Source organism: Corythoichthys intestinalis, chromosome 13 (assembly GCF_030265065.1).
Source record: "Corythoichthys intestinalis isolate RoL2023-P3 chromosome 13, ASM3026506v1, whole genome shotgun sequence".
Taxonomy (NCBI): Eukaryota; Metazoa; Chordata; class Actinopteri; order Syngnathiformes; family Syngnathidae; genus Corythoichthys; species Corythoichthys intestinalis.
The window spans coordinates 37,311,374-37,322,094 of NC_080407.1; the positions used below are offsets into that span (position 1 = coordinate 37,311,374).

The 10,721-nt window shown below is 39.0% G+C and overlaps 1 protein-coding gene across 3 annotated transcripts in view; it reads left to right on the plus strand.

The window, feature by feature from the left end:
• The window catches only part of LOC130929099 (zinc finger protein OZF-like), a 46,027-nt gene that overhangs the window by 29,436 nt on the left and 5,870 nt on the right, over positions 1-10,721 (plus strand). Inside the window, exon 2 of one of the 3 annotated variants that reach the window (XM_057856040.1) lies at positions 10,281-10,361. The exons of the other annotated variants lie outside the window; for them this stretch is intronic. Coding sequence (XP_057712023.1) covers positions 10,281-10,361 — 81 coding nt within the window. The remainder of the gene's footprint in view (positions 1-10,280; positions 10,362-10,721) is intronic. 3 annotated transcript variants of the gene reach the window in all.

Here is a 10,721-nt window from a genome sequence, read left to right on the forward strand (position 1 = left end):
AAAGGGAGAAAAATACCACGACTTCCGTGTCTAATTTTTCGCCGCCAAGCAAGTTTTACAATATTAATTGAAAATGAATAAAAACTAAACTATTGAATATGTCATCATTATCATTTTAAAAATTTAAGTGACGGGTAAAAATAGACTATGACCGGATTTTTATGACCCTGTCAGTCAAAATAACAGACAACGAAAATGTCTAGCGCAACCTCTGGTTTGGAGTATTTGTTTTTGGGTTCACTGGCTGTCTAGCCGATAGCGTCACTTTCACACACAGCAAAAAACGGGAGGGGGTGAGCGCAGCCGCGCCGAGCCACTTCTGGCTGCATTTTTGACACATGAAAAATAGCGAATACCGTCCTACGGTCTGACGGAAAATTTTAGTGGTTTTGAAACCGCGACGTTTTCACACCACTGTAAACCGTGAAACCGGTAACAGGCACATGCCTACTGACCACTACAATGTTTTTATTCATTTCTTTTAGTGTTTCTGAATGCTAAAGAGTTGCACTTTTGAACTAATTCATTATTTTTTCAAGCTTTTTATCTGAGTTTGTTCTACATGATAAAATGTCTAAGTGAGTGCTCGTCCGAGACTGGTGATTCCATATTTTTTGCTAGGGGTTGTAGAATAAAAGTTATTTATAAGAGCGGACAATTCCATAATATCAAAAATACACTACTGTTCCTAATTTAGAAAAGCTCACATTTTCACGTCAAAAGCCATAGAATATATGTAATTTACTTAGTGGAATGTATACATAATAACCTTATTATGATAAAGAATAATAGCTACAGTGCCTTGCAAAAGTATTCGGCCCCCTTGAATCTTGCAACCTTTCGCCACATTTCAGGCTTCAAACATAAAGATATAAAATTTGAATTTTTTTGTCAAGAATCAACAACAAGTGGGACACAATCGTGAAGTGAAGCAAAATTTATTGGATAATTTAAACTTTTTTAACAAATAAAAAACTGACAAGTGGGGCATGCAATATTATTCGGCCCCCTTGCGTTAATACTTTGTAGCGCCACCTTTTGCTCCAATTACAGCTGCAAGTCGCTTGGGGTATGTTTCTATCAGTTTTGCACATCGAGAGACTGACATTCTTGCCCATTCTTTCTTGCAAAACAGCTCGAGCTCAGTGAGGTTGGATGGAGAGTGTTTGTGAACAGCAGTCTTCAGTTATTTCCACAGATTCTCGATTGGATTCAGGTCTGGACTTTGACTTGGCCATTCTAACACCTGGATACGTTTATTTTTTAACTATTCCATTGTAGATTTGGCTTTATGTTTTGGAACATTGTCCTGTTGGAAGATAAATCTCCGTCCCAGTCTCAGGTCTTGTACAGATACCAACAGGTTTTCTTCCAGAATGTTCCTGTATTTGGCTGCATCCATCTTCCCGTCAATTTTAACCATCTTCCCTGTCCCTGCTGAAGAAAAGCAGGCCCAAACCATGATGCTGCCACCACCATGTTTGACAGTGGGGATGGTGTGTTCAGGGTGATGAGCTGTGTTGCTTTTACGCCAAACATATCGTTTTGCATTGTGGCCAAAAAGTTCAATTTTGGTTTCATCTGACCAGAGCGCCTTCTTCCACATGTTTGGTGTGTCTCCCAGGTGGCTTGTGGCAAACTTTAAACGAGACTTTACATGGATATCTTCTTGCCACTCTTCCATAAAGGCCAGATTTGTGCAGTGTACGACTGATTGTTGTCCTATGGACAGACTCTCCCACCTCAGCTGTAGATCTCTGCAGTTCATCCAGAGTGATCATGGGCCTCTTGGCTGCATCTCTGATCAGATTTCTCCTTGTTTGAGAAGAAAGTTTGGAAGGACGGCCGGGTCTTGGTAGATTTGCAGTGGTCTGATGCTCCTTCCATTTCAATATGATGGCTTGCACAGTGCTCCTTGAGATGTTTAAAGCTTGGGAAATCTTTTTGTATCCAAATCCGGCTTTAAACTTCTCCACAACAGTATCTCGGACCTGCCTGGTATGTTCCTTGGTTTTCATAATGCTCTCTGCACTTTAAACAGAACCCTGAGACTATCACAGAGCAGGTGCATTTATACGGAGACTTGATTACACACAGGTGGATTCTATTTATCATCATCGGTCATTTAGGACAACATTGGATCATTCAGAGATCCTCACTGAACTTCTGGAGTGAGTTTGCTGCACTGAAAGTGAAGGGGCCGAATAATATTGCACGCCCCACTTTTCAGTTTTTTATTTGTTAAAAAAGTTTAAATTATCCAATAAATGTTGTTCCACTTCACAACTGTGTCCCACTTGTTGTTGATTCTTGACAAAAAAAAAATTAAATTTCATATCTTTATGTTTGAAGCCTGAAATGTGGCGAAAGGTTGCAAGATTCAAGGGGGCCGAATACTTTTGCAAGGCACTGTATTTATTACATACGACTATTTCACAATGTCAAAAAATAGCTATTTTTTCCAAGCGGATATTTTCACAATATCAAAAATTGATATGAAACATGCACATTTTTTAAAGCAGACATTTTCTTTAGAACGAAGTAATGATCAAATGTCATGACGTTTATTCCGTGGAAGTGAAAATAAGCCTCGGCAACTTGGAGCGAGGGTATAGTGTAGTTTACGTAGTAAATTCCATTTTTTGCTCTTAGCGTAAGTGGTCTTCTTTGATTCCTCGTCGTCATTGCTGCTCCTTTGTCACAGATTCTGACAGATCGCAGATTTCGGTACAACACCGGGTTGGAGACCACTGCTGTACTTGACGGATCGCGGTGAGGAGAATTTAGGTTTGATGTTAAGGGGAACCACGGATAAAAAGGCATGTAGTCCTTAAAAGATAAATGTTAGTATGGGTAATAGTAATTTTATTTTAAAACCCCTCTTAATATTTTCATTTTAATAAATTTTGTAAAATTTTAAATTAAAAACCAGTAGTTCGCCATTTTTGTTGACGTCGCGGGCGGTGACGTCACAGGGCCACGCTGCCGAACTTCACAGTCACTCTAACTATTTAAGTTAACTATTTAAATTTAAATACACCACAAGGTGTCAATGGCGAGTTTTACATGAATAAAACATCAAGCCAATGAGTGCGTTTTGTCCCTCGACTGACGCCGTAGCTCCCTTTTATTTTTTTGTAGACTGGGTCTATTGTAATTCACGTTCATTTGAGTGTTGTCTTCACAAGACTCCTGAAAATGGCTCCCAGCGTCAAAGTTTGTGTATTGTGACTAAATATTGCCATCCAGTGTATTTTTGAGCTAACAGAGTTGCTCAAATGTTTAAATATAGTTTGACCAAAGTCTGAATAAGTTTTATGTGTATTTTGCGCATCTATTTTGATTGTGAATGCCAGTTCTCTTTGCATTATTGTGTTAACTGTATGAGAATAGGGCAGGGTTGGCAAACCGGTCCTCGAGGGCCACAGTGGGTCCTGGTCTTTGTTCAGACTTAATCAGCACAGACAGTTTAGCCAATGAGGTATCAGTGGAAACAAGAAGCACCTGACTGAAATCTACTGATTGCACTTGCACAACCGGATTGGTGAAAGGCTGTCCTCATGATGGGTATGAGCAAAAACCAGCACCCACTGCGGCCCTTTGGGGAATAGTTTGCCCACCCCTGGAATAGGGCCTCAGTAATACAGATTGAAGCACTTTTCTTCTTGGTGACATTTTTTTGAGAGAAATTAGTATTAGTTTTGTAGTATTGTCACTATAAGATACTTATGTGAGTCGTGAAAGAGTTGCTGAAGCTAATGCCAATAAACGGTGCGGTCCGAGCTACGAATCTGAGTGCCTGTGTCCCCTCTCCTTTCCCTCTCACACTGTGGATTAAAGAAAAACTACAGCGCCAGTCTCGGGAAAAAACGCACTCATTGACTTGATCCCTAATTAATGTAAAACTCGCCATTGACAGCTTGTGGTGAATTTAAATCACTACCTTACAAATTAACCCTTTAACACCTAAGCCTATTTTGGCCGAATTTGAATGCATTTGAAGTTGCCTTTATATTTCAAAGAAAAAATTGTTCACAATGCCCAAATTGGGTCCCTTTTTTAAGGACACCTTGAACTTCATGTCCAAACTGTTGTTTTCTTCACTGACCAATTATAATCCACATTTTCAACCCAAAAAGACCAAAAAAAATCCCAAAATATTTTTTCAAAATGTGTAATGTTGATGTCCCATTGACAACCAAACATGCTCGACCAAACATTTTGAAGCTTGATAATATTTATTGTACTTGTTAGGATAAACATTCAATAGAAAAAAATAAGATTGAATAGTTTTATGTTTGACAATTCAACACAAACAACAAGAATGGTCATAGGCGTTTTTGGCCTTTACACATACTATGATCAAAACGGGTTACATACAGTGCAAAATAGTGAGAAAAAATATATATATATATCATCTAACACAAAAAGGGTTTGGAGGATATCTCTTTGTGAAGTTAGGTACTATACCAGTCACCTTCTCTAAAGTATATACGTACATGCAACCAAGCTTCTCGAACACTCATCTTTATAAAATTTGAAAAGATTATAGTAAAGAAAAAATATATATTACATTGAAAAAAATAGTATTTTCTAAAATATTGAAAAGTCGTTCAATTCAATTCAAATTTTTCTGGCATACAACCCAATAAAGTTTTTTTTATTTTTTATTTATTTTTTGACTAATTCAATAAAGCTTCTGCATGAACAGGTCACGGAGCTGCGTCACACAGCCTACTCTTTCGCCGTTTGCGCGCTGCTGTCAGCCTGTCACTTCTACTTGCCGAGACGCCGACTCATCCCAGGAAAACAACGACAAATACGGCTCATCTTCTTTGAGTTAAGGAAATAATGCATTAGCTTGCGCTAAATTTAGTTTTAGATTCATTCTGCACGTTTCAAAGTCGCTCGCTCGAACTGGCCGTTGCTTGCTTCAGCATGCCTCCTTTACCTTAGTTGGGTTCTCGCTCGGAAATTTATTAAAAATGTCCACATTCGGTTCGTCCTTCTTGACATCACAATGTCTCTTGGGATATATGTAGTCTTTTGTGCTGCTTTCGGTTTTGAAAAAGGACAAGAAATGATTGAAATATGGAGATAGATACATGGTCCCTGCTTTCGGTTTTGAAAAAGGACAAGAAATGATTGAAATATGGAGATAGATACATGGTCCATGCAGCGTTTTAATGCATATTTATGAGTGCAATAAAACTATAAAACTCAAATAACATTATCTCCCGTTTTTCTTGGTCGATTGACTTCAAATAAAAACTGGTGTGGACATCAACTTCCGTACTTTCAAATGAGACCAACCAGCAGCACGTGGGTGACGTAATTACAGCGTGACGAAGCTTCAAAGACGACATGCGTAAACGCGTCCCTGCCGACACGTTCGGTGTTAAAGGGTTAAAGAGTGAAACTGCGTGGCCCTGTGACGTCAACAACAATGGTGACCTACTAGTTAAAATAATTTTACAAATTTTATAAAAACGACAACATCAAGAGGGGTTTCAATTAGAGATGATTAGAGATCGGACGCCGATATGGGCAAAAAAATGCGCATCGGTATCGGATTGGCCAACACGGAAAAATTCCCATGCAGTTTCTTTAAAGTCCGGTCCGGTTTTTCCAGCGCACCGATTTACAAATTCCATTCCAGTTTTTGCTTCGGTTTCCCTAAAATCCAGTCCGCGTTTTACGGCACACCTTCAACACACTACATTTACATTACCGTCTCCCAATTTACCGAGAAACTTTATCGGTAAAAATGTCAGCTGTGTGGGATCATTTCACCTTAAAGGACGACAAAGACGAAGAGGCAGAGTGCAACATATGCCAAAATAAAGTCAAGCATGGTGTTAAAGCTGTAAGAAGTTTTAATACAACCAACCTAATCAAGCATTTAGCCAAATACCACCACAAACAATTTTGAGGAGTATGTTAAGAAAACCGAAGACAAAAAGAAAGGTCCTATGCAACTAACACTGGCAGAAACTTTTGCTAAGCGTGACAAACTGGAACTCGACAGTCCCAAAGCCCTGGGAATAACAAGAGTCATAGCCGAAGAATTCATTCTGGATGACGAGCCATTATCTCTCGTGAGTAAAGATGCACTATCCAACACATAGAACCACGGTACAACATGCCCAGCCGTCATTACATCCTTGAGCGATTCGGCCGTGGAAGATTTGAGAACGATTCACAAACATCCAAATTCCGATTATTGAAATATGTCAAGTAAAGCGGAACTAATACACAGCGCGGTCTTCGGGACGCAATGAGAAACGGACTGCATTGTGTCCCGAGAGTAAATATGCTTGTCATAGACCCGGGTAATGCCAATGCTCAACTCACGGCTTTAGCTCAACTCATGCCGCTGGATAAAAAACACAAGAATACCTGACTGCTGCTGACAGCCGCTACAAACTACGTCAACATCGTTTTACTGTAGATAATAGATATCATATGTATATTGAACTTGATGCAAGATGACAAACTCGACGGCATATGCAACATTGAAGGATTGAAAACTACTTGCGTTAGTAAACAGCCGCCATCTTAAAGCAGGAGACTTCCCTAGTAGGCTGTTGTGAACCTTCCAAGCGAACCTAATTAACTTTTTATCTAAAATACTCCTAAATCGGCAAAATCATGACTTGAATCTATCTTCAAAACAGTTTTAAAACTTTCACACGTCGAAAGTAGACGGAAGGGAAATTATGGAATAACGGGAGCAATTTTAACAACTTTTAACAGTTGATTCGCAAAATTAAATGAATTGAATGTAGTTTAAAGCTGCTGATACAAAATGGGGACTTGAGTATTTTATTTACTGTTTTAAAATGTTAACTTGATACTGAAGTAGTGATTTATTTAAACCTGAGAGGCTTTTTATACAATTATCGTAACTAATGCACGAAACATTAAAAGCATCTAATAGCTTGGGGGGGGGGGGGTTCTACTGAGGTTGTTTGTGTGTTTTGCTTTTTTAAGACCGTTTACAATATTATTTTCACGTTTTACTGACTCTGCTATATCTGTTTGTTATTTATAATGTTTTGTGTTTGTCACTGAATAAACAGGTCAGTTTCGTGTTACCAACCGTTGTGTGTTATTCAAACTCGCCTAATACAGCTGGCTAGTTGTTATCAATAGTACTAAAAACTTTTTCAACATGAGTCTGACAACTAAGTAAGGGGGCTAAATAACTTTAAACTTTAACACATGCTCAGATAGGCCGGTATCGGCTAGTATCTGATCGGAAGTGCAAAACAATATCTGTATCGGATCGGAAGTGCAAAAACCTGGAACGGGACATCCCTAGTTTCAAGATCAAATTATAATAACTTCTACTAACATTTATCTTTTAAGAACTACAAGTCTTTCTATCCGTGGATCCCTTTAAAAGTAGTGGTGTCAAGGAATTAAAATGTTTATTTGCAGTTGTATAACTCGTCCTTTTTTTTTTTTGTACAAAAAAATTGTTTATTCTCTTATGACGCTGATGATCGCTAACTCTTCGCTGTTAATCGGGACCAGAACCGACCACGTAAAGTGAAAAACTGCGAGGTAGTGTTACCCCAACCCCATTTTTAACATATTTTTGGGGGGTTTATACTGAAGAAGAAAAAGTCAATGTTCTCCTTTTTTCCAGGTTCTTCTATTCTCTTAACACACAAGAGATGACGACACACAACTCAGGAACAAAAATAAAGCAATAATCACCTAAGATATACAGTGGCGCAAATAAGTATTTAGTCAACCACCCATTGTGCAAGTTCTCCTACTTGAAAAGATTAGAGAGGCCTGTTATTGTCAACATGGGTAAACCTCAACCATGAGAGACAGAATGTGGGGGGAAAAATCACATTGTTTGATTTTTAAAGAATTTATTTCCAAATTAGAGTGGGAAAATAAGTATTTGGTCACCTACAAACAAGTCAGATTTGTGGCTGTCAAAGAGGTCTAACTTCTTCTAATGAGGCTCCACTCGTTACCTGTATTAATGGCACCTGTTTTAACTCATTATCTATTATTGGTATAAAAGACACCTGTTCACAACCTCAGTCAGTCACACTCCAAACTCCACTTTGGCCAAGAACAAAGAGCTGTCGAAGGACACCAGAGACAAAATTGTAGACCTGCACCAGGCTGGGAAGACTGAATCTGCAATAGGTAAAATGCTTGGTGTAAAGAAATCAACTGTGGAGCAATTATTAGAAAATGGAAGACATACAAGACCATTGATAATCTCCCTTTATCTGGGGCTCCATGCAAGATCTCACCCCGTGGCGTCAAAATGATAACAAGAACGGTGAGCAAAAATGTCAGAACCACACAGGGGGACCTAGTGAATGACCTACAGAGAGCTGGGACCACAGTAATAAAGGTTGCTATCAGTAACACATTGCGCCCCCAGGAACTCAAATCCTGCACTGCCAGACGTGTCCCTCTGCTGAAGCCAGTCCAGGCCCGTCATGTGTTATGGTCAGGTGAAACCAAAATAGAACTTTTTGGTAGAAACACAGGTTCTCGTGTTTGGAGGACAAAGAATACTCAATTGCATCCGAAGAACACCATACCCACTGTGAAGCATGGGTGTGGAAACATCATGCTTTGGGGCTGTTTTTCTGCAAAGGGACCAGGACGACTGATCTGTGTAAAGGAAAGAATGAATGGGGTCATGTATTGAGAGATTTTGAGTGAAAATCTCCTTCCATCAGCAAGGCCATTAAAGATGAGACGTGGCTGGGTCTTTCAGCATGACAATGATCCCAAACACACAGCCTGGGCAACAAAGGAGTGGCTTCTTAAGAAGCATTTCAAGGTCCTGGAGTGGCCTAGCCAGTCTCCAGATATCAACCCTATAGAAAATCTGTGGAGGGAGTTGAAAGTCCGTGTTGCCCAACGACAGCCCCAAAACATCACTGCTCTAGAGGAGACCTGCATGGAGGAATGGGTCAAAATACCAGCAACAGTGTGTGAAAAGCTTGTGAAGAGTTACAGAAAACGTTTGGCCTCCGTTATTGCCAACAAAGGGTACATAACAAAGTATTGCGATGAACTTTTGGTATTGACCAAATACTTATTTTCCACCATGATTTGCATTAAATTCTTTAAAAATTAAACAATGTAATTTTCTGTTTTTTCCCCCCACATTCTGTCTCTCATGGTTGAGGTTTACCCATGTTGACAATTACAGGCCTCTTTAATATTTTTTGTGGCAGCGTTGGGTCTGGTTGGACTCGCCTTTTATGACTCAGTGTGACCGGTCCGCATGGAGCCGCGCCGTACGACGCGATCTGTCCCCTTCCTCCAGATCGGGACTCGCACCTGCGCCGCACGACGTGTCCAGCATGACACAAGAGTGACAAATTTAATAAGTTATTTGTTTATTTCAGAACGTGAAAGCTATTCATTTGCTGCCCAACGCACATAAAAATGGTTATGATTGAAGTCTTTTTTTCATGTACCGTATTGGCCCGAATATAAGACGGTGTTTTTTGCATTGAAATAAGACTGAAAAAGTGGGGGTCGTCTTATATTACATTACATTACATTATACCCATTCGTGACGATAGATGGCGGCAGATATCATTGAAGCGGTGTTCTGTCATGAAAGATCTCCGCAACTCTCAAGTTTAACCAGTTTGCATTATTTTATTGCAATGTTTTTCCTTATTCAGATTTGTTTCAAGACTAAAGTTACAGTTAGAATTTACTTTGATGGTTAATGCAGTTATTGAAATTTTGTGGTTTTATCACAATAGATTGGTTTATTTACATTTCAAAATTTATTTACATTTCAAAAATCAGAAGCCATTCATTTACGAATGTGATTGCACTTTAGTTTACATATTTAAATGTTCAGATATTAAGATTTGAATGAGGCAAAATAACATGCTTTTTCTCTCAAATATATTGTTATAATCATTTGTTTCAGATGTACTGTAATTATTTTCTGTATAAAAAATAATTTGGTTGTCAAAAGGTCTTTTTTTCAAACTTGAGTCTTGAAAAAGGGGGGGGTCGTCTTATAATCAGGGCTGTCTTATATTCGGGCCAATAAGGTATTTTATGAGACTGTTTTTGTTGATATCATCCTGATTTTAATGTGATGTCAAGCACTTTGAATTAATTTGTGTTGGATTGGAAGACAACCGACCATGAATAAACCAAAAAATTGGCCTGGAGGAATTTTCTCCACCAGAAAACGACTTTGGGGACAGAAGTTTGCAAATGAAGGAATAAGATTTGGCCCTATGTTTGTGGTCTTGCAGATCTATATGTCAACCAAGCCTATCGTCCTGAGCACCAGGACTCTGCATGCAAGGAGGAGGAAAAGTCCGTACCCATTCAAGGTCATTCTAAGCATTTTTTTCCTTCTTCAGATGGGGCAGAAATCAAATATGGTACCTTCTCATAAGTAATGAAATGTCTTTCAGTCAAATATAGTGGCTTTGCTTACTTAATAGCTGTGCAATGGACTCGTAAACTGACCTATGGTTTGTGCCACGGCATCAACTTTACTATTGTTTGCAGATTGATAGATTTCTTTCAATGTAAACGAATTTGCTTTCTTTGAAGTAATTACATTATATATAAATATTATGCGCATTTACAAGTATAGAACAGACCCACTGAGTTGAGCAAATGAGCGCGTAACGCTGTGGTCACTCCAACCGCACCAAATCAAGTGGAGTATTTATTCATGATTCGTG